Here is a 21,053-nt window from a genome sequence, read left to right as displayed (position 1 = left end):
TTGTAGCTTCTGGTGACTGGGAAGGAGAAGGAGATTTTGGAGCAGCCCGCTGTTCCGCCATATTGGAATTAGATGGGATGGAGACTTCTTGTTGTGGAGGCACAGACCATAGACTTTGGGGGAAATGTTACTCATATACTGTTACCCTGCGTACAACCAGGAAGCGCGACTGTTGAGGGGAAGAGAGAAGGTAGCTAACAAAGGAACCAACGCATCACCCCACCCGGACTAGGCAATACATCCGCGGATGGGTACCTCTCCGGGGTTTGCGTCCTCATCATCCACATTTCATGGCCACCATCGAATGAGAGGCAAAATTTCCAGCTGACCTTGTTTCTTCGTCGTGGGGGCACAGCATCCTACATACTGCTCGCATCGCTCGCCAGTTCCATCAATCGGTCTACCTTTCCCGATCAGTATGCATCTGTGGCAGCACAGCTCCATTTCAGCAAACACCTCCGAGGATTTAGGTACAGACATGGTAAAACAACGCATTCATATTTACAAGGATGCTTATTGGCCAGGGGCGTAGGTTCCAGGTACGGAGGCCATTCAACCGCATCGGCATCGAATGTACCGATTGATCCGCATTGATAGATTCTGAAAGACTGCAAGTAGCTGATTGCTAGCAATGACAACATGGAGTATATCCAATCTTTGGATTTGTTGCCTCGCTAAAACTTTTGCTTCCGACCGATATTTGTCGCAGTATTCCTTCAATGACAAACTGAAGCACGGCCATCGTCTAATCAGTCCATTTCTAACAATAATGGGAATATAAAAGAGCGCCATTCTGCACGAAAATTAAAACGGCACCTCTTATTCAGTCAAAAAATTTGCTCTAGACAGATACACCATGTGGTTTTTGGCCGGCAACACTGTGGTAAAACACGTATGAGTGAATAGATTTGTCGATCAGATGCTTCCGCACGTCCACCAATAGAAGCTCCACTGCTTCAGGACTCCATCCCAAGCCTCTAGTAAGGGGTCCAATAGTAACTGCGTGGAGTCCATCGTAGAGAACTGCTTGACAGTATATCCCAATCATTTTTAGTTCTGGTCTTCTGGGCCATTCGCCGACTGGAACCTTCCGAATTTCATTGACTTGATTCAGGAAGCCAGCATCTCTTAGGCGTTGCGGATTGGCATCTGCAATGTCTGCTTCGATCCCAAACATCGCAAGGCCTTCCCAGACGAGACCCATCATTCTTGTCAACGCATAGTCAGGAGGCATCGTGCCGTCATCACAGTTAAAGTTCCACTTCATCTCCTGAAGCTCGATCCAGCCGCCTGGCTTGAGAACCCTACAGCAGTCAGATATAGAAACTACGCAAGGTCTCTATAGAAGGTATCAGGTGCATCCGGGAATTGAAGCAATGATGGAGAATATAGCTAGAGCAGAGCGACTAGGGGGGACGTAGGTTTTTGAAAAGCGTTAACTGAAAAACAGAACTCACCTGTATGCCTGAGCTAGAAGTTTTGTCCAGTCCTTGATAGCAGCGCCCATGTTCCGTATGTGAATATAGTCAACTGAGTTGTCTGGATATAACCACTCCGCCTCAGCGTCATCAATCACAAAAAAAACGTTGGACGGCACGTATGATGGTTGGATAGGGCTGAGATCAATGCCGGTGATGGTCGCTGCCGGGTACTCGTCACCCACTGAATGAGGCCGGGGCATCTGTTTAGTTTGCTTCAGTCAATAGGCTGCAAAGATGTAACGCACTATCGATAGCCCAGATGCCGGTGCCAGTGCCGATATCCAGGATGCTCTGGGGATTCTCCAGAGGCGCGCTGTGCAGTGCATCTCCGCATAGAGCGAGTACCAAGACGTGTTTCATATCCTCCCGTGCCTGCTCTTCATCGTCATTGGGGAACACATACCGGCCTTCCTTGAATTTGTGGTATCGTCGGTCATTCTCGAAAGTGAAGGCGCGGACAGTAGAGGCCAGTGAGATGATGTTCGACCCTGCATCAGAAGCAGAATAGTAACCATCGTCTTCAGCCTCAATAAATGCTATGTGTGGATGACCCGCAACCTCCGGAGGCCCTGTAGGAGGTACTAATACATCTTGATGTTCTTCCATGGATTGAAAGAAGGCGACGAGCACAGAGTAAATGTGGCGAAGAAGACGATGGAGTTGAATCCTCAGCGCGTAACGGAGGAGTGATGAGGATAAGGGGAAGTGAAATCAATTGACGGACCAATAGACCAACAGTATCACCCCATCCTTGCGAACTTGGCAGGCCAGACGCGGAGAGATATTTCACCGTACTTCCGACCTTACTCGCCCACTTCAACCTTCTCCGACGAATCATACTCGGTCAAGATCACAGGGGGGCGATTAGCCATGTTCGCGATCACATTGTCATCGGATAGAATACACTTCACACAGTTCACACACTCAATGACCATCAAACTTTCTTTGTAATGATTGCTTTTACCTAGTTCGTGATCATTGAGGAATCCGTTATCATTTACACAGGGCCTGGCGCTTCGGGGCCGTTTAATTGGATCTCCAAAGCAACGATGCACAGGAAATGGAAAGAGTAGCTTAGTTATGACTTTCGAGAATGGCTACCCCGCATATCATATAGAGTAGAGATTGAAAAATGTCGATATAAGATATTTCCATTATTTTGTGTCCCTTGTCGCTGACTTACTTAGACAATTTCGACTTCGAATATTCGAATGTCTTATCAAACCGTAGTTTACACCACTACGACAAAGTCAGCGTTTTGGAATATTTGTACCCAAGACAAGATTGTAACCTACTTCGCCGCAGCTAATCGGTTCATACTTCGGTGGGTTCTTTTCATCCGTACAAGTCGGCAAGACGGAGCACTGCTCGTTGTGGTTGAACCCAAAGAAAAAAGGCATTGAGTACCGATCCTCGGGCGCGTGGTTAAAGACCCGGTGCACCGTCGATTGAAAACGATCGTTGGACAGCCTCTGGAAAAAGTCGCCAATGTTGATGACGAAGGTGTCGGGGACCGGCGGCACTTTGATCCATTGGCCGTCTTTTGTGAGAACCTGGAGTCCACCAACGGTGTCTTGCCAAAGGAGGGTGAAGCACTGCAGGTCGGTGTGTGCACCAATACCGACATCGATGATAGCATCTTGCGCTTCAGTGTTCTTGGGGTAGTAGTTGACAACACTGTCGCTGTGGAGAGCGTAAACTGGGTGAGTATCGACATGTTAAAGGGCTAGCAAAACAACATACCTTCCGGGATATGTGATGACGTTATCAAAGTAGTTCTCCGGTACATCCAACGCCAAAGCGAATATCCTGATGAGACTTCTCGCAAGAGTTAGACAACTTTGCCAATAGGTGACCATGTCGTCTTTGAAGCCGGGCAAATGGCTCGTTCCCTCCCACACAAAGTCCTCATGCTTCATCCATGGCTTCACTGCCTCGGGCACGGCATTCGGGTCCTTGGTCTCTGGATCATGCCGGGGATCATAACGAAAGCTGAAACCCTCTCGGTGGTCCTTGGTTTCCGTTGGCGAGATCTGCGCAGCGCGCTTTTCTGTCCACCCGTTGAAAAACTTGGATTTCTTCTGTGCAACGAGCGCCTTCTTCTCATTGGGCTGCGAGAAAAAGGTTTGTGCCTGCTTGAATGCGGCGTCAATTGTCGCTTTTGGGATGCCATGATTCTTGATGTAGAAAAAGCCCGTATTTTCAGCCGCGTTACGAATGGTGGCGGCGAGGGCCTTGCGTTCTGACTCGCTGCCACGGATGTTGGAGAGGTCGATGACAGGGACCTCAGAGGCGTCGCAGTCTCGGGGCGGAGTCCTCAAAACGTCGCGATATACGGTGCCATAGGCAGACATGAGCTCGAGCTTGTAGCTCTCTGGAGCTGTAGTGGTCACCGTGGTGGACATTGTGGCGCCTGTTCTCTTCGCGAACTTGAGTCCAGGTAGCTTTTTCGGGGCAAGGAATTTGCGCTCGCAACTGTGTCTTTTGAGAGGTGAAGTTCTCGTGAGAATGTTTCGACACAGTGGCGATATTAATCTTCTGGTGTTCGTCCTAAGTCACGCCGATAAGCTGGCTTAGAAGGCAGTGCACACGATCGTTATTTGCTTTAAGCCGTCTAGTGTAGAGGGCTGCAGACTGAGTGAGTCTGAGGCTCAGTAAACAACGTCTCCGCTTTCCGCCGTAGTTAGCCGGAGATCGCCTAGTTATGGTTGAAAAGAGATTGCACGATAGCTGAAGATAATGGCGTGCGATGTGGTTCGTTGGGGGCAGGTCAGTTCTTATCGGTCGGGACCCTGGGCCGACAACGGACCGTGTGGAGTACGGGGCTCATCCCGGTTCTCGGAGAGAGGCAGGATCTCTTTCCGGAGACTCTTTTCCTGCGGGTTTCCCATTGCCTAGAAACTTGGCAGAACAAGCTTCTTGATCTGTCCGACTTTCGAACACGGAGTTCCCCGAGTTCAAGTACAAGTCTCATGTAGGCCATCACTACTTCCATCCTTCGTCGAGTTAGTCGTAGTGTCTTATCTGAGAGTATGCTTTTTACGGCTTCCACAGCGGTCGTTCTAACTCAACTGCCAAATAACCCCTGCAGTGCTTATCTCCCCCACAACACCCGCTCGCCTCCGGTATCTTGAGTTGATCACTATCGCAGGTGATCATGACTCCGTAGCCAATATGATTACGAATAATATTAGACCGAAGTGAGATTTGGTATAAGTCCCTGCCTTTGCCTTTTTATTTTCGTTTAAACGTCCATAGTGAAGCATTTTACACGGGTGGGTGGGCATCGTTTCTTCACCAAGCCGTTCCGCTGGGATTTCCGAAGACTGCCAAAAACCAATTGCTGGATTCAGCAGCCCGGCATGGGCCTTCTAAACCGTCTCCGCGTGCCGCAGGCCTCTGGAACATCCGAAGTCCACGGTCGCGATGCCCTCCTTTCAAACGACGACCTACGGCCTCTGAAACTCGCCGACCGCACCTGGACTCAATGGACCTACTTTACTTTCTGGTTCTCTGCTACCGCCACCGTTTCGAACTGGTACGCCTCTTCGACTGCGCAGGCTCTGGGCCTTTCTATGTGGGAGTCTCTCGCTTGCGCCTTCGGAGGCCAATGTCTCATCGCCCTCATCATCACTCTTAATGGCCGACCCGGAAGTTGTTACCACGTTGGTTACCCTGTCATATGCAGATCTGCTTTCGGCGTTTATGGTGCATGGTGGCCGACTTTCAATCGCGCCGTCATGGCTATCGTTTGGAACGGAGTAAATGCGGTGCAGGGCGGTCAGTGTATCTACGTTATGCTGCATGCCATCATCCCGGGCATCGCGGACATTCCGAACACAATGGGTGAGGGCTCGGCGCTCACCTCAGCGGGAATGATTGGCTTTGTCATTTTCTGGCTTGCTACCTGCGCCTTCCTCGTTATCCCCGTCCCCAAGATGCGTGGACTCGTCTACGCCAAGCTTTGCGTCTTCATTGTTTCGGCTGTGGCCATGCTCGTTTGGACGGCAACGAAAGCTGGCGGTCTCGGGCCTGTCGTGCGTCAAGGTGGTACGGCGACGGGCTCAAAGAGGGCGTGGCTCATTGTCCAGTTTTTCATGCTTGGCGCGGCGAACTGCGCGACCTTTGCCAGCAACGCCGCAGATTTCCAGCGGTACGCGAAGAAGAAGAACGATGTCATCGTCGGAAACCTGTTTTGCTTTCCTGTTGCCAACTTCATCGTCGCGGCGGTGGGCAATTTGGTTTGCGCCTCCAGCGAATTGATTTTTGGGGAGCTCATCTGGAACCCTGTCACGTTACTGGACACTCTTCAGACGACGGAGTATACCGCGGCAAACCGGGCCGGATGTTTCATCATTGCTGGCTGCTTTGCCTATTGCTGCATCTTCAGTTCCATCTTTGAGAACTCTTTGCCTGCGGGTAACGATATTGCGGCTCTGTTTCCCAAATATCTTACTGTCAGAAGGGGTTTCTTCGTCTGTGCAGTCATCTCCTTTGCGATCAACCCCTGGTTCCTATTGGTAAGTCACAAGAAAATGACTCCGTCCTTGTCTCAGCACTAACAGAGAAAAGGGCTCCGCTTCCATCTTCGTATCCTTCCTCTCGTCTTACCAGATCTTTCTCTCTGCCATCACTGGAGTCTTGCTCGTCAACTATTACATCATCGGCCGCGGCCGCATCCACATCCCGGACTGCTTCAGTTCGGCAAAGTCAGGGGCATACCATTACTCCCACGGATGGAACATCCGCGCCTATGTCGCCTACATTATTGGCATAATCCCTAATTTCTATGGCTTCCTCAACAATATGGGAGTCTCGGCCCCTGTAGGCGTTACCAGGTTCTACTTCTTCGCCTACTGGGTCGGTCTGGCTCTGTCTGGCTTGTCGTTTTGGCTCATGTGCAAAATCTGGCCGCCGCCAATCATGGAGGCCAAGTGGGTTGAACCAAAGGATTATGTAAGGCCTGAGGAGTTGGAAGGTGATGGCCAAGTGATTGAGGCTATTGACATACCGCGGGAGGGCTCATTAGCAGATCACGAAAAGGGGGTTAGCGAGAAAACAGTGAGGGTGTAAATTAGAGGAGGGCACATTTACAGCAATGAAATGCTGAGAGATTCACAAGCTGCAGAATGTCCTCCAGTGATCCTTGAAATATTGGAAAACCATTATAAAGATGGATCCATCTTATGCTGTTCTTCTATTGCGGTCTGAGAACCACTTTAGCACACTGGAAGCACCGTCTCTTTCTACGCAATGCTCAGCTCAAAGGTGAAGTCAAACGGCTCAGTGTAGCACCTGTACTGCTCGAAAGGCCTTGGTCCTACGGTGGCCGATCCAATCCCGTTGTTGTCGTAATCGAGATGCAAGACCGTCATGTTCAGAGGTTTAAGATCATGAGGGTGCTCTGCGTCATCCAAGTCGAAGGGCATGTAACGCAATGCCGTAAAGCTGAAAGGCTCAGGCTCAGCTCTTTTCACGTTGAGCGTAACACCATCATTGCCATTGGTGACCTGAAGCCACCGCAGGTCTTCGCGGTTGCCGTTCTCCTGTGGATAGTCGTAATGGGTGAATAGGTCCTCCACTGTGGACTCGTAGCGTCCGATTCGACACCCTTCTTTTGTGTCCTTATAGTTCTCCCCGGGTCCCCGGCCGAACCACGCAACTTCATCGAACTCAACGGGCAAAACAGCCATGAGACCAATGCGGGGAAGGACCTCGGTGACGTTACCAACAAAGTCACCGCGAGCGTGGACGGTGAGGCCATCAGATGAAACGGTGTATGTCAAATCCGCTTCCACGCCCCATTCAAGAGCCTTAGGGGCGACTCGAACCTGGTAGTTGACAATGAAGCCGTCATCGCCTTGTTGCCAGCGAACATCGCGAACCTGTGTGTGCATGCTGCCGACCCGTTCCTCCTCCCAGATAGGGCCATCGCCCCAATATGCAGCATCGTTCTGGGTTAGGGCGCGGTAGAAGTAGAGCTCGGGTCCGCGCTGAAACACGTCGACGTCGTCCACTTTCCAGGTAACGTTTCCTTGAAGAAGGTCAAAGTCAAAAGATGCATCGCCGTTCTTTATCACGAGATGTGTTCTCTCCTGCTTTACCTCGAGATTTTGCGATTGTCGGACTTGTACAGGAGAGTTGTACCGACGTGTTCGGTTAGTCGTTGCTGGAGCGTTGAGATGGAGCTGGTCCCAAGCCACGACGTGACCCTCCGCTGCCCAAACCGTATCATTCTTTAACGTGAACTCGACGGTAATCCATGCCTCATCAGAGAAGCTCGAATTCCCTGTGGGCAGATTGACAGCGCGCTGTTCCCCAGCCGGGATACTTGGCAGCTCCAAGGCACGAGAAGTAGTGGGTTCTTCCCATCCTGGACTATGTGCCACGAAGCATCGAGCTCAGTGACGTCGAGGAAGTCATAGTGATTGGTGACAACCATCTGGCGTCCGTCTTCGGAGAGCTTCACTGTCACTGGCTGAATTGCTTTGGCATAATCAATGAGCGAAGGCATGGGAGTGTGGTCGGAGAGAACGAGCCCGTCCATGATGAAGTCGGCGTCGTTGGGTTCGTCACCGAAATCTCCACCGTAAGCGTAATACTCGAGGTCACCTTCTTTCTTGAGGAGTCCATGGTTGCTCCATTCCCACACGAGTCCGCCCTGAATCAAGGGCTCCGATCGGAAGAGCTCGATGTACTCCTTCAAACCACCTGGACCGTTGCCCATCGCGCTATGACCATCACGTCAATTGACCGTCGGAGAATAGAAAGACAGCAACTTACTGTGCGTATTCACACAAAATGAAGGGTTTGTCCGTATGATTGCTGAGGAACTTGACAATGCTTTCCGGTGTTGAATACATCTGGCTGTAAATATCAACCGACTCGGCTTCACGGTCGGGCTCATAATGAGTGATGCGACTCGGATCCCGCTGCTTGATCCACTTCGCCATGGCATCTAGGTTCTTGCCATAGAAGCACTCGTTGCCAAGCGACCAGATGATGACCGACGCATGGTTCTTGTATCTTTCGACAACGGCGTGGGCTCTGTCAACGTATGCATCCTCCCAATCGGGATTCTGCGAAGTCCACTCTGCCATCGCCTCCTTGGTCTCCTCGACCTTGTCAAACCCATGGCACTCGAGATCCGCCTCGGAGATAACATAGAAGCCGATCTCATCCGCAACGTCGAAGAAATCCGGATGTGGGGGCTGGTGGGCGGTGCGGATGGCGTTGATGTTGGAGCGCTTCATCGTGATGAGATCGGCTCTCATATTCTCATAAGGAACGGTCCTGCCAGAGATATGGTGGTGCTCGTGCCTGTTGACGCCATAGATGGTAATAGCCTTTCCGTTGACGAGGAAGTTGGAACCACTAATCTCGACGCGACGAAGTCCAACTCGTTGGCTGATGGTTCGGCCGTTGAATGTGACGAGAAGGGTGTAGAGCGTGGGCGTTTCAGCGGACCATAGATGGAGATTCTCGCCTTCGATCTTGTGTTCGTATATTTCAGAAGATGTACCAGACCACTCGTCAAGTGTGGTACCGTCAGGAGAGAGTAGTTTAACCGTCATGGTTCCTGGTTGGCCTTGGATCGTCGCGTTGAGCTTGAGAGTACCACTCTCGAAGGAGTCATCAACCTCAGTATTGACAAAATAGTCGACAATCGAAGAGCGAGGGAAAGGAACAAGGTAAACATCTCGAAAGATACCCGACATCCACCACTGGTCTTGATCCTCAATGTATGAGCCATCAGACCACTGATAGACACGAGCAGCCAGCGAGTTGGCCTCGCCAGGAGTGAGATAGTCAGTAATGTCGAACTCGTGGGAATTACGGCTTCCTTGGCTGTAACCGACCTCCTCGCCGTTCACCCAAACGTGAAAAGCGCTGTCGACGCCTTCGAAACGTAAGCGGATCTGCTGGTCCTCGTCCCAGTCTCCCGGCACTTCAAACTCCCGCCAATACGATCCAGTCGGGTTGATGTAGGAGACATTAGGCGGTGTGACAGGAAAAGGGTAGTCAATGTTGGTGTAGTGAGGTATACCGTAGCCCTGACGCTGCCACATGCTAGGGACCTCGATGTCGTCCCACGAGGTTACGTTTGCCGTCTCCCAAACGGGAGCTTCAAATGGGCTCGGGTCATAGTGGAATTTCCAAGTCCCATTGAGACTGAGAAACTCGCTCTGCTCGCGATTGAATGACAGGGCAGACTCTTCGCTGGCGTACGAGTAGAAGTGTGCGCGGGGAGCTAGAGTGTTTCGGTGCAGGACGTTCAGATTTGTCCAATCCGGCACAGACGTCGGGAACACCCCCAAACTGGAAATGAGGTCCATGATATCCGCAAGAGAGTCAAATTTGCGACGACGCTCATTTCAATAACCTCCTCATTAATGGCAAACATAATGGCTCTTATATCTGCTTATAATGTCACCAAGCGGAGTCTCATCGGTGTTTTCTTTACATCCGGCTTGGCCTATGTCACGATCATGCCCGCTGCGCCAAGAGACATGCTTCCCTCTGACCTCCTTTGTGCGCCTAAGTCCAAGCTCACCGATCGCCGGCTCTCCTACCGCGGGGCTCATGTTAGCAGTTATAACAACCCAGAGTAACATCGGGGATGGGAGAGTCTCGTTCACGCGGTCTTGCTGTTCGAGTTGCAGCTCGAAAGGCTGGGCAGCGGGGGGGACGTCCAAGAACTGGAGTAAATATGCATATTTTGTGGTTTCCCCACCATGACGGTTGTACGTCGTTGGGTCCGGGTCCGACACCCCCGCGATCCATTGACGGAGCGGGGAATGAAGTAACGTTGGGTGTGGTCTGATGGCCACCGGCTCATCTTGACCCCTGGTCTGTAAGCTTGATTCACTTGAGGGGTGGGTTTTTGATGGTCGATCGAGGACCGGCTAATTTTAGCCTTGTCGGGGTATTTACTCCCGAACAATCACCCGGCTAACCTTATCCTTACACCATCTAGGCATAGCTCAGACTTTGGAAGTGCTCAACATAATGATAGATGACAGTAGTAATTGCGGTCAGAGTATGCTGCTAACACATCTTCGTAACACTTCAGGCTCAGATACCGGGCTGCAAATTGTTCGTCATGAAAAACACTGTCATTCAGATGCAATTCGCAAAAAAAGAATGAACTGGTGACTCGAGTTTTGGGAACACTAATGGCACCGGTCCATTGCAATCAGAAGACACATGCTTAATACATCTTATTCTGTTACTGCCGCGTCTACGATGCTAGCTACAACATCTATGATTTCTTCCCCTGAGAAAATCAGCTACCGCGCACTCTGTCCTGACATAGTTCTTGACCTGATGTGGCAAAATAAATCAACTGCCCCTGTGGAGATGGTAACGATCCTATCAACCGTCTTACATGGGGCTACACTTCTTCATGTAAATGTCGTAGCAACTGCTGCATGGGTATTGGTCCATCCAATATAACGAGTCGTAACCAGTCTTGTAATATTGTATACCGAGATTTCGTGGCAGAAGCTTGTGCTGCTGTGGTATAAGAACCCAAGTATTGAGCTGTCGTTAAGACCATGTAGTCGCCCCCTCAAAAATAAAAGTGTCCTGCATATTCTCTAGCCTGGAACGCGGAAAGGAAGGATGACATGATTATCTTTATTGACGTCTATGTCTTCTACGTAAGTAGTGAGATGACGGGTCCCTCATGCTATGCAAATGCCTGCAGATCCAGACTCTGCCTGCCACCATTGCATATAATACACACACTTGACGCCTGGCTATTCCTTGTTCTTTGTTCCCCAGAAAGCAACGCGCTAAAACTGCGAAACCGTCGTGACGTGTACTACTGCGTCGACGTATAGTCGATTCTCGACGGTACAGGCAGTGCTGGGCTTCAGCTTGAACATGCCGTTCGGTCCCATTGAAAATGGCTCCGTATTATCGAGTCTGACTTTGAGCTTCCCTGTCGCGAGGGAGCATATGCGAACCTTGTCTGCTTCCGCAGACCACTGGTGCGAATCGCCTGGTTTGATGACGATGACGTTGAAGGATATGTCCTCAGATACTGTGACAGCTTGATTGGTCGTCAGGTATGAGTTGGAAAACGCTACATCTAGTACAAGGTTAGAGAGGTGTAGCGTGCTTGGCAGTGAATGGGCACTTACTAGTGGGTGATGCGCCACGCTCGTCGCGAAGCCTGCCGGGAGCCACTTCCCAATCTTCCATCTCAAGCATGTTGGACGGCATCAAGTTGCCATTGAGGGAGGTGACAGCGAGAGCTGGAGCGTTGGACGGGCTGGGCTCGGTGGCAACCTTTGCTACAGCTAGCGAGTGCCTTGTGACTCGTCGCGAGTGGCCGCCTGGAGGAGAGCTTTTGCTGTTGTGAGCCGGAGGCACATATGATGAGCGACTCTTTGGTGGTGACTGAGGTCCTTGAACAGCAGAGTACGGCAAAGGGTATGTATCCGCGGAAGCATCGGTAGACGGTGGTGGAGAGGGTGCGGCAATAGGTGGTGCGGCGTGAGTGGCTACTGACCGGGACGCATGGACATTGGTGGATAAGGATGAGCAATTGTTCTTCTCTCTCCGGAAGTTCGATCGCCACTGGCAACCGGCACATGCCTTGTTTCCGATCTCCTTCAAGAAGGGGGAGCCGCGTCGGCCAAGACAATGCACGGTTGAAGAAAGTTTTCGAAAGGGTTTGTATCCTGACGACAAACGGAGCACGCCATGGGTGCTTCATCGCCAGTCAGATAGATGAGCAGGGCGACCGTGGCCAGGGGAGCTAGATGGCCGACTCCTGTATACTTGAGCCGCCACGGCTGTGGTAACAGGCGTTTTCGAGGAAGCTTCAACAAAGCCTTGATATCCGGTCTTTCTGTTGGAATCTTGTACGCAGGTGAGAGATGTGCTGACAGGTAAGTCAATAGGTCCATACTGTCTGGGACGGGCCGGGTCGGCTGGCTGCTGGGTGCCGAGTGGGAAGGTTGGCTTTGGCCCAGTAATAAATCATGTGATGGGGACGGTTTGCGTGCTGTCCAACGCTTCGGGAGCGTGACTACGCGGGTTTTGGGAACTGCCGTAGGCGTTGCATTGGGGGCTTGCGAGGCCGCGGCCTTGGCTCCTGCCGTTGCAGGTTCCGGCATAGGAGGCTCGTCGCCTCGAAGAGGGTTCTGCGACACCACAATGGGAGGAGAGTACCTGGCGCCCGCTTTCTTATAGTAGTCAACGAAACTCAATGTACCGTCGAGGTTGTCGTTGAACTTGGAGCTCCGGTGTTTGCCCTAAGGGTGTCAGCGTTGCGTCCTTGTTGGTACGGAGCGGCATGTCGGACAGGGGAGCTTGAGGGCACTCACGCAAAAGTGGGCGCCGAGCGCGTTCATCTTGGGAAATATTGTGCGGCAGTTGCGCACCGGGCAAATGAGTGGGTAGTCTGGATCGGAGTGCAGTTGGTAGTTTGTGGGCAGAATGGTACCACATGAGGACTCGATGCCTTGAGATGTCCGCCATTGCAAATAACCGCGGGAGTCTGCACCTTTTGTGAAACTGAATTCAAGCGATTCTTGTGGGAAGAGCTGGCATGTGTGTTAGCAACAATGTTCCCACAGGGGATTGAAGAGATTCTCTTACATTGTCCGCTTGCGTGGCAGTTGACGCAGGTTCTGATTCCAAGATGTTGCTTTCGCGACCCTCTATTGTCTCGTCATCGTCCGTGGCATCCCCATCTGCATCAGCTCCATTCTCATCATCAGTTCTTTCATCGGATGAGTCAATGATCTGGGCTTCATTGGGCCTCGAAGTCCTTGATGGAGGCATGTTGGTCTCTTCCGTGCTCCTTAAAACGGTAGATTTTAGTCCGTTGGTCCTACTTACAGAGCCGGCTTTCAGCAGGTCCAGCTCGGCGGTAACAGAGACTGGTGTCGACACTCCTTCGGAGGGTGCCTTGGTAGGGACGTCTGGAAGCGGGATGGCAGTCATCCGTCGCTTGGCCTCGTTGCCAGTCAGGCTTCCGGGCAAAGAACGCTTCCTCGAGGCCGTAGCACCATTTACTACCGAATCACCTACGCTTCCATTAGCACATGAGTCATCCTCCAACCTGATCCTGCAGAACTTGTTACAGCCTAGCCCACCGAAGCTGAAGTGCGGAAAGCATGCTGCAGCAAGGCAGCTGCTGGTGGGCCTCCGGAAGAAGTCATACTCACCGCTAAGCCAATCCTTTCCTCGGTCGGCGGTTTCCACGCCCCGAGTTGAGCCTGTAATACCACTCGCTACAGGTGCGATTCCACCTGATTCCCAAGACTCTTGCAATGCCTGGATCTTGGCATGTGCCGCGAGTGTCTTCTTCCTGCCACTCATATCGGCATCAGGAGTTTCCTCGGAAGATGGCGCCTCAGGCTTGATGGCCAACGGGCCCTCCGGCTCAGGCTGCACAATGTCGCTGACGACTTGCGTAGGTTCCGGGCTGCGGGGTCTTGAGTCGTCGGCAGTGTCTGGGCCTGGTGGGCGGTCGATGGGGTCTATGGCCGGAACGATGTCTGGAGTGGAATTGCTTTGAGCCGGAGCTGAGGAAGGCGTTACCACAGATCCGATAGAACCCCTCCCGCCAAGAAGAGAAGTCGCCCAGGGCGGTGGTGCTTGCCCGTGAGGGCTTGGCTTCACAAACGGTTTGGCCGCTCCGGTCCTCTTCATCTTCCTTCCAGACGCTTCCCCGGCGCTCGAGGCTGACGAGGGCGACACGTTGCGAAGAGCATTGTTTGCTGCAGGTGCTGTCGAGGCAACGACGTCTTGTGCCGCGTTGTTTGCGTGAGGGTGCTGCAGCCCGGGTGACGGGGCGAGCTGAGCGTTGGATGCCATTGTGAGATTCCTTTGATGTCGGTGATGATGCGCCGCCCGCCCACCGGGCTAAGATGCCGGACTGGGGGTGCTGCGGAGGGATCACTCCGAGTGTTGGCCCATTCAAGAACCGCTGCGCATCGAGATTCAATCAGACACCGTGCTAGAGTGAGAGCACTGACTTGGAACTTGGAGCTGGTGATTTCCGGCTTCAAACCGTGAGACGAGGGCAAGTTTGAGAGCAAAGAATGAAGAGTCAAGATAGTCGAGATGGCGACGCGAAACGCGACTGAAGTGGCAGGGACCAAGCAAGGTACTTCGACATGTCAAAATGGCAGAGAGGTACATTGTAAGTGCCACCCCACTTAAGCACTTCTTTCGCTCACTACTTTAGCTAGGGAAAAGCAAGCGCCAACACTGGCTGCACCTTGGTAGCCCCTTTTCAATCTTTGGTTGAACCATCAATCATGGAGGGATCTCAAAAACGCAATAAAGTCTATGAGGCTCTCCGAGGAGTATGAGCTTGATTTCAAAATTGCTGCCCAAAACTTGAGTGAGATGCCGCAAGTTAACATTGGCAGAAGTTTGAATCGAGTTATGGCCGTCTCACACGCGGAGTGGAAGAACTCGGTCTCATGGATGGCTAGTATGGATTTGTACAAGATATTCTACACTCTAGATAGCCGCGCAGCATCCGCGCCCCGACGGCCATGATACACATCATCCCATTCTCCTCCCCGCTCACTCCCGGCTGGGACACTCTCGGCCACCCCCGCGGCCCATTTACCGCTTGGCCTTGCCGGCCTTCTTGGCCTGCTTCTGCGCCTTCTGCTTGCTCTTCTTGTTCTTGGCCACGACGGCGGCGTTCCTCTGCTCCTGCAGCCTCTTGGACGCCGCAATCGTCCACTCGTCCACCTCCATCGCCGCGAACTTGGCCTGCGCCGCGCGCTGCCCGGCCATCGTGCGCTCCTTGGCGTACCGCCTCTGCCGCAGCTTGGCCTTGCGGCTCATGCCCCCGACGCGGAGCTTCACGAGCCGTCCGATGCGCCAGTTGTCCTCGCGGTACGAGTAGTCGTCGCGCAGCTTCAGCACCCTCGCCGGCTCCGTCGGCGCGCCTTTGGCCGTCCGGGCCGAGGGCCGGACAATCTGGGTCGGGATGCCCGAGGCGGAGACGGCGGGCGTCTCGGCGGGCTTGACGATCGGGTGCGCAGACATGTTGAGCTTGCGCTTGCGCTCGGCGTGCGTCGGGTAGGGCAGGACGTCGTCCTTGTTGAAGACGACGCCGATGTACTTGCGGTCTGGGTGGCGCGCGGGATCGCGGTAGTATTTGACGTAGCCCGTGGCCATGGCGTGGATCGTGTGGTCGCGGCCCATGATGCAGTTCTCGCCGGGCCACCAGAGGGAGCCGCGCTGCTTGTAGATGATGTTGCCGGGGATGACATACTGGTCTGTTTGATGCGTTAGCGGGAAGTTATCCCAGACGGCGACGGGGTCCTCAATCGAGCTCGACGAGGGGCAAGGGCAAGAACATACCACCCGTGCGCTTGGCTCCCAGCTTCTTCGGTATCGTACGCTTGGGCGCGAGCTTGTAGGCACCCTGCGACTTGACGGAGGCGTATCTGCGTCCGGCCACGAGGGCGTTGGCGGCGTCGGCCCGGAGCAGCTGCGCGGCGGTCGACGTCGAGGACTGGATCGGGGCGGTCGTCCGCAGGAGACCGGCGGCAGCGGCCCTCAGGGGCTGCTGCAATTGGAAAAGACGCATGAGGTGTGCTTCGTGGACGAGCGGCCCATTCGTCGTCGGTTCGTCAATGGCCAGCAGCGATTTCGCGTCCGGTCGAAGCTTTGCACTGCACCTTGGATTGGCGAGGCACAAGGGAGAATGAGCTGAGAGTATTTTTCCGGCTGAGTCAGCTGGCCGCGATAACGATAAGCACTCGGGGAGGGTGTGGGTCCGCCTTCTTCTGAGGTGGTCTTTTGGACAGCTAGGCGCATTGGGCGGGCTCGGCGACATTGAGCGGAAGACAAATACCTTTGGCAACCACTGCGAACGACCGACGACGCTTCGACCCGGAAATCGCAAGTAAAAAAGACGCCTCGAGGCATCCGATACCACAGTCGTCAAGATGCGCTTCTTCGCCTCCCTCCCGTTGGTCCTCCTGACCCTGATCAGCTCGGCCCAGGCCCAGTTCGGCTTCTTTGATCAAATGTTCGGCGGCCAGCAGCAGCAACAGCAGCCCCAGAACGTCCCCAGCGACCCCTCGCAGTACCAGCAAAGATACGACGGATGTATGTTATCTCGCCTCTCTCTTGTGCTGTCCAAGAAGCAAAGCTAATCCTCCCAGCCTACTGCGAACACTACCTCTGCCCCGACACCCTCGCCTGCGTCCACTTCCCCCACCACTGCCCCTGCCCCTGGCCTGCGAACCAAGACAAGGTCGAGCTCACCGAAGGCAGCCGGATCTGCGTTTCGAAAGGTGGATTCGCTGCTGGCGAGGCGGCGAGGAAGGTTGAGCTGGCGCGCAAGGGCCTGTTGTAAAGGGCGGAGCTGGATGAGCCGAGTCAAAACCGGATACCCACGAGCGGCCAAGTATCTAGAAGAAGCATTGCAGGGCGCACATAAAACAGCTGATTTTTTTTTTTTCAAGTTGGGCCGCACGGCAGAGGCGGCGGGACGATGGGTTTCACACAACGAATGACATGGAGTTGATAGGACAATTCAGACTCTATTGGAAGTGCCAATTTCTGGCCGAAGCAAAAAGCCTACTGATTCGTGCTGACATGCTCCCATCCACTGGCGTAGACGCCGCCGGCCGAGGACGTGGCGTGCGCTGCAGCGATGGCGGCTCGCGACGATTACAGACACGGAGGCCCCGGAACGCCGCCCAACCCATTCGTGATATCCACCCAGAACTCCTTCGTGTGCCACGCCGTTGCCGGATGCTAATCTCGATCTCGAACCCCAAAAGCGTGAACAGTGCGTGAAAATGCTCGTAATGCGTCCCCCCTGCCGTCGCGTCCCCTCTCCTTGCCGCCGCGGCGGGCCGGCCAAATAACAGCGCTGCCAGCCGATCAAGCCTGGCCGTTGGTGGCCTGACTGGGCCGGGGAAGAGCAGGGACCTGAGACGGGCGGGCGCCGCCCTCGTCATCATCCTCCTCCTCGAGTAATTCTTCGGGTGGCCCAACAAGTGGGCCACATCCTTCATTTCGTAGTGCTTCTTGCGCAACTCCTCGAAACGGCGGTGCTTCTCGCGCTCCTCGGGCGAAAGGCCGGCCAGTTCGTCATCGTCGCCATGTGCGCTGGCGCTGTCGTCGACGTGGACGGCCTTGAGGGCTTTTTCCTTGGACGACTCGCTCTCCGGGACCGCCTCCTCCGGCTCGCCAAGCGACATGATAGGGATATCATCTTCCACGCTAGGACCAACGCGAGCCGTGCGAGGCTTCCTCTCAATGTTGGAGCCCTCCATCTCCTCGTCGTCCGAGGGGTCTTCGGTGGGGTCGTAGTGCTTGGCATAGGGGGTCTTGGGCTCGTCAATCTTCATGGTCGAGGTGCGCTCCTGCTCCGTCAGGTAGAGGTTGGCCTCGTCCCACTTGAGGCGCTGGGACGACTCGAGGTCCTGCTCGTCGTCGCCCTGGTGGGAGGGGGTGTGGCTGGATTGACGGCGCAAGCCGGACGGGCGGGCGGCGGAGGATGAGCGGCGGTGGCCGGCGTTGTACTGGGTGTTGACGAGGGTGAGCTCCTTCTCGGTGAGGGGAGCTTCGTCGGGCGGCGAGGTGGGCGGGGATCTTTGGTATGAGTTCTTGAGAATGCCTGCGGCGAGGACGGTGGTTAGCTCTGGCGATACCGACTGGCCGGGCGCGGGCGCAGCACTACTCACCTCTGGGACGCTTGGGATGGGGACCGGGAGGGGAATGGGTCGGGGACTGCGTTCGACGGCGGCGGCCATTTTGAAGGTGTTTGCGATGCCGGGCTAGTGCGAAGGGATTGCTGGTAGTGAGGTTGACAAGTACGAGCGTGATGCAAATCTCGTGAGTTGTGTCGGTCGGGGTTTGTACGCTAGTTGTGGTTGTTTATGAGGTGGGTTGAGGGACGAAAATAGCGGGGTTTTGGAAACCTGGTGACGAAAGTCGACGGGTTTTGTTCTGGGGCCTGAGGATGACGGGGTGGTGGTGGTGGTGGTGGTGGTTCGTGACCTGCAGGGTGCGGGTGCGGGTGCGCCGACCAGGGTCCGGTGGTTTTGGTGGCCTGGGTGAATGGGCGGGTCGCTTCTCGTTTGGTCTTTTCTTTTCTGCTGCTGCTGCTGCTTCCCAGAACGACGGAAGGGGCTCGTGATGTTTGTGAAACACGGAGGGATGGGACTTTACAGGATGGAGATTGTCGGGTGTCTCGAGGGAATGCGTAGAGGTTGTCGGGACAATCTGGTACACGCAGTGGTGCGATAGAGGAGGAGGTTGGGGCAAGGAAGGAAATGGAAGATTGTGAGCGACTTTTGTCAGGAATGGAATGTCACACAAATGGCTGGCTGGTGGGTGTGATGGGCGGCGGTGTGGTGGCAGGGCGAGGTGAGGTGGGCAGTCGGGGCAGGTGAGCAGAGCGCGGCTTTTGGAGGCTGTCGTCTTGTCTTATATCGCAGTACCACAGCACTCCAACAGCTGGTCGGCTTGGGTAGGCGGGGGAGGGTGCTTGCAGGGACACAGCTCCCATCCTCATCCACACCACACACACACACGCACACACACACACACACAGACACACATCCTCTCTCTCTTTCTCTCGCGGGTGCGCTTGCTCTCTCCACCATCTTCAGTCGTCAATGCCACATGGGTTCCATGGATGCCAGAAGCAGGTGCCCGTTGCAGTGCTGCCAGCTCGTGATGGGAGTGGGTTCACTTCACATCACTTCATCCAGGTGCAGCGCTGGGGGGTCAGCTTAGGTAGTGTTCCAACACACCATAGGTCCCCGGCCGTCAGTCACATCTCACCAGCTGAGGTTACATTCGCAGGCTTGTTTTTCGACATGCAGATACAAGGACGGACAAATGCAGACGCAGACATCTGGCAAGGCGGGGACCGGCTGGGACGTAAGGGTAGGTAGTCGTGTGAGTGGTGTGTATATGTACACATAGTAGGCGCCAGTAGGCACCATGTACTCCGTAGGTAGTACCTATGCTATCGTATCATGGTGCCGTAGTACCTAGTTTACCTCTGGTATTAGTGCGGGGGACGGGGAGGCTGGGATGGCCATGGAATGGGTTCAAGCACCTATTTTCCCCCGGGGGCTATTGCTCCCTCTCGCACCTGGCTGCCAACTCTTCCACGGCCGCGTCTTCCGCGCCGGCGCGCGCGTCTAGTCAGTAGTCAGTCTAGGTAGTCAGCGATAATGATGGGGGGTGACGTCGGGTGTCGTTGCAGCGTTGGGTTGATTTTTTTCCCTCTCTTTTTCGTCTCCCCATTGCTGAAGCAGGTAAGGCACTGATCCAAGCCGGACGATGCAGAGCCGGGACGCATCAACATCAGACTTTGGGGTCCATTCGCTGCTCCGATGCCAGCAGTCTCCCCTCGCCCGTATCTTGGAGCTTGTTTCGACTACATTGGCCCGTAGCGAGGTTGGGCCTGCTCGGGCGCGTTTGGGCTCGGAACCGCAGTGAGGCGAGGGCCGCCATGCGTCGGGCACGGCGAGTGGTGGAAGCGCAGGATAACTGACTGGACTTAAAGCCTGGGCAGGGTACCCAGCACCTCCGTTGCATTACCTAGGTGAGTAAGCCCCTCTGTACTTGTGTACCTCTGCAGTGTATGCTGTGCCTGGCCTGGCACTCGACTGACTGCGTAGGTACTGTAAGAGGAGGTAGGTACGGTAGGCAAGGTAATGTTGATTCCTCAGGCTGGCAGGTGTGGACCCCTGGCGGCTTCCCCGACGTTTGGTTGGCTTGGTGGGTTCCTCTGCTTGGACTGCATGGATTGTGCATTGGATCGCGATCGGCCGCAGTCAGAGACGGACCCACGGGAAGGAAGAGGCGATGTGATGAGATGGAGGGAGCGGCCTCTGAGTTGCGGCGGCTGCTGCTGCTTGGTGCACCGCCCAAAAAAAAAAAAAAGTCCTATTTCCAGATCTGCATTGTTTTCGCAGCCTCTCTTGTATTTTTGGCCTCTTACACACGTCGTGATGCGCCTGCGCCACTCCTCCACTCGCTTCCGACTCATTTCCTTCCTTCTTCAGCTCAACTCCTTCTTGTCTGGTCCAGTCCACAAAACTTGTTTGATTTCCACTCCGCTGACTCGAGGAATGTCGCGCTGGTCCGTCGCCCTCTTCAACGTCCACACCCCATTTGACCGACGTCAACCGCAAATGGTGTGGTGTACTGTGCCTAGGTAGTAGCATATGGGGGAAATGGACTCCGCTGTAGGCCAGTATCACAACTCCAGCCACACAACGAAGCCATTTTAGTATAGTTCCATTTCCCCTCATTCACATTCGCGATCCTCCAACCCAACCTCGACTGCTCGTAGTTGGACCCCTTCTCCTAGACACCTAGATCCTCTCTTGACCTCTTTTTCTCCGGCTCTATGTACTACGTCAATGCACCGGAGTCCCCTCCATCGTGACGACGTCATCCGGCATGCATCACCCCTCGTCACCTCCAGCGACACCATCACTCAATGTACGATTCTGCACTACGACTTGCTTTCTCTTCTCTCAACTTGGGACCCCTCACTTGCTTGCAGCAAACGGCGACTATCGTCTCAAATCGTGACCTCAT

At 54.2% G+C, this 21,053-nt stretch overlaps 7 protein-coding genes across 7 annotated transcripts; 2 read left to right on the top strand and 5 right to left on the bottom strand.

Moving 5' to 3' along the window:
* Window positions 1-841: 841 nt before the first annotated feature.
* ColSpa_01499 (secondary metabolism regulator LAE1) lies at window positions 842-2,087 on the bottom strand (the record flags this gene model as incomplete). Its single annotated transcript, XM_049267711.1, has 3 exons — window positions 842-1,304; window positions 1,458-1,662; window positions 1,727-2,087. The coding sequence occupies 3 exons, from the start codon at window positions 2,085-2,087 to the stop codon at window positions 842-844; spliced, it is 1,029 nt and encodes a 342-aa protein (XP_049123668.1).
* A 644-nt stretch (window positions 2,088-2,731) lies between these two features.
* On the bottom strand, window positions 2,732-3,886 carry ColSpa_01498 (2-oxoglutarate-Fe(II) type oxidoreductase hxnY; the record flags this gene model as incomplete). Its single annotated transcript, XM_049267710.1, has 2 exons — window positions 2,732-3,164; window positions 3,225-3,886. The coding sequence occupies 2 exons, from the start codon at window positions 3,884-3,886 to the stop codon at window positions 2,732-2,734; spliced, it is 1,095 nt and encodes a 364-aa protein (XP_049123667.1).
* A 957-nt stretch (window positions 3,887-4,843) lies between these two features.
* On the top strand, window positions 4,844-6,554 carry ColSpa_01497 (uridine-cytidine kinase-like 1; the record flags this gene model as incomplete). The annotated part of the gene is made up of 2 exons (XM_049267709.1): window positions 4,844-6,001; window positions 6,054-6,554. 2 exons carry the CDS (start codon window positions 4,844-4,846, stop codon window positions 6,552-6,554), a joined length of 1,659 nt encoding a protein of 552 aa, XP_049123666.1.
* A 173-nt stretch (window positions 6,555-6,727) lies between these two features.
* Window positions 6,728-9,817, bottom strand: ColSpa_01496 (beta-galactosidase; the record flags this gene model as incomplete). The annotated part of the gene is given in 3 exon segments (XM_049267708.1): window positions 6,728-7,859; window positions 7,871-8,212; window positions 8,265-9,817. The coding sequence occupies 3 exon segments, from the start codon at window positions 9,815-9,817 to the stop codon at window positions 6,728-6,730; spliced, it is 3,027 nt and encodes a 1,008-aa protein (XP_049123665.1).
* Window positions 9,818-11,278: 1,461 nt separating this feature from the next.
* On the bottom strand, window positions 11,279-11,699 carry ColSpa_01495 (uncharacterized protein; the record flags this gene model as incomplete). Its single annotated transcript, XM_049267707.1, has 2 exons — window positions 11,279-11,529; window positions 11,630-11,699. 2 exons carry the CDS (start codon window positions 11,697-11,699, stop codon window positions 11,279-11,281), a joined length of 321 nt encoding a protein of 106 aa, XP_049123664.1.
* A 3,381-nt stretch (window positions 11,700-15,080) lies between these two features.
* Window positions 15,081-16,059, bottom strand: ColSpa_01494 (54S ribosomal protein L2, mitochondrial; the record flags this gene model as incomplete). Its single annotated transcript, XM_049267706.1, has 2 exons — window positions 15,081-15,745; window positions 15,831-16,059. 2 exons carry the CDS (start codon window positions 16,057-16,059, stop codon window positions 15,081-15,083), a joined length of 894 nt encoding a protein of 297 aa, XP_049123663.1.
* A 361-nt stretch (window positions 16,060-16,420) lies between these two features.
* ColSpa_01493 (long chronological lifespan protein 2) lies at window positions 16,421-16,833 on the top strand (the record flags this gene model as incomplete). Its single annotated transcript, XM_049267705.1, has 2 exons — window positions 16,421-16,583; window positions 16,640-16,833. The coding sequence occupies 2 exons, from the start codon at window positions 16,421-16,423 to the stop codon at window positions 16,831-16,833; spliced, it is 357 nt and encodes a 118-aa protein (XP_049123662.1).
* Between the last annotated feature and the right edge of the window lie 4,220 nt (window positions 16,834-21,053).

Source organism: Colletotrichum spaethianum (genome assembly GCF_022836535.1).
Source record: "Colletotrichum spaethianum MAFF 239500 DNA, contig02, whole genome shotgun sequence".
NCBI lineage: Eukaryota > Fungi > Ascomycota > Sordariomycetes > Glomerellales > Glomerellaceae > Colletotrichum > Colletotrichum spaethianum.
The sequence above is the reverse complement of the archived record's forward strand: the minus strand, read 5'-3'. Positions and strand labels throughout refer to the sequence as shown.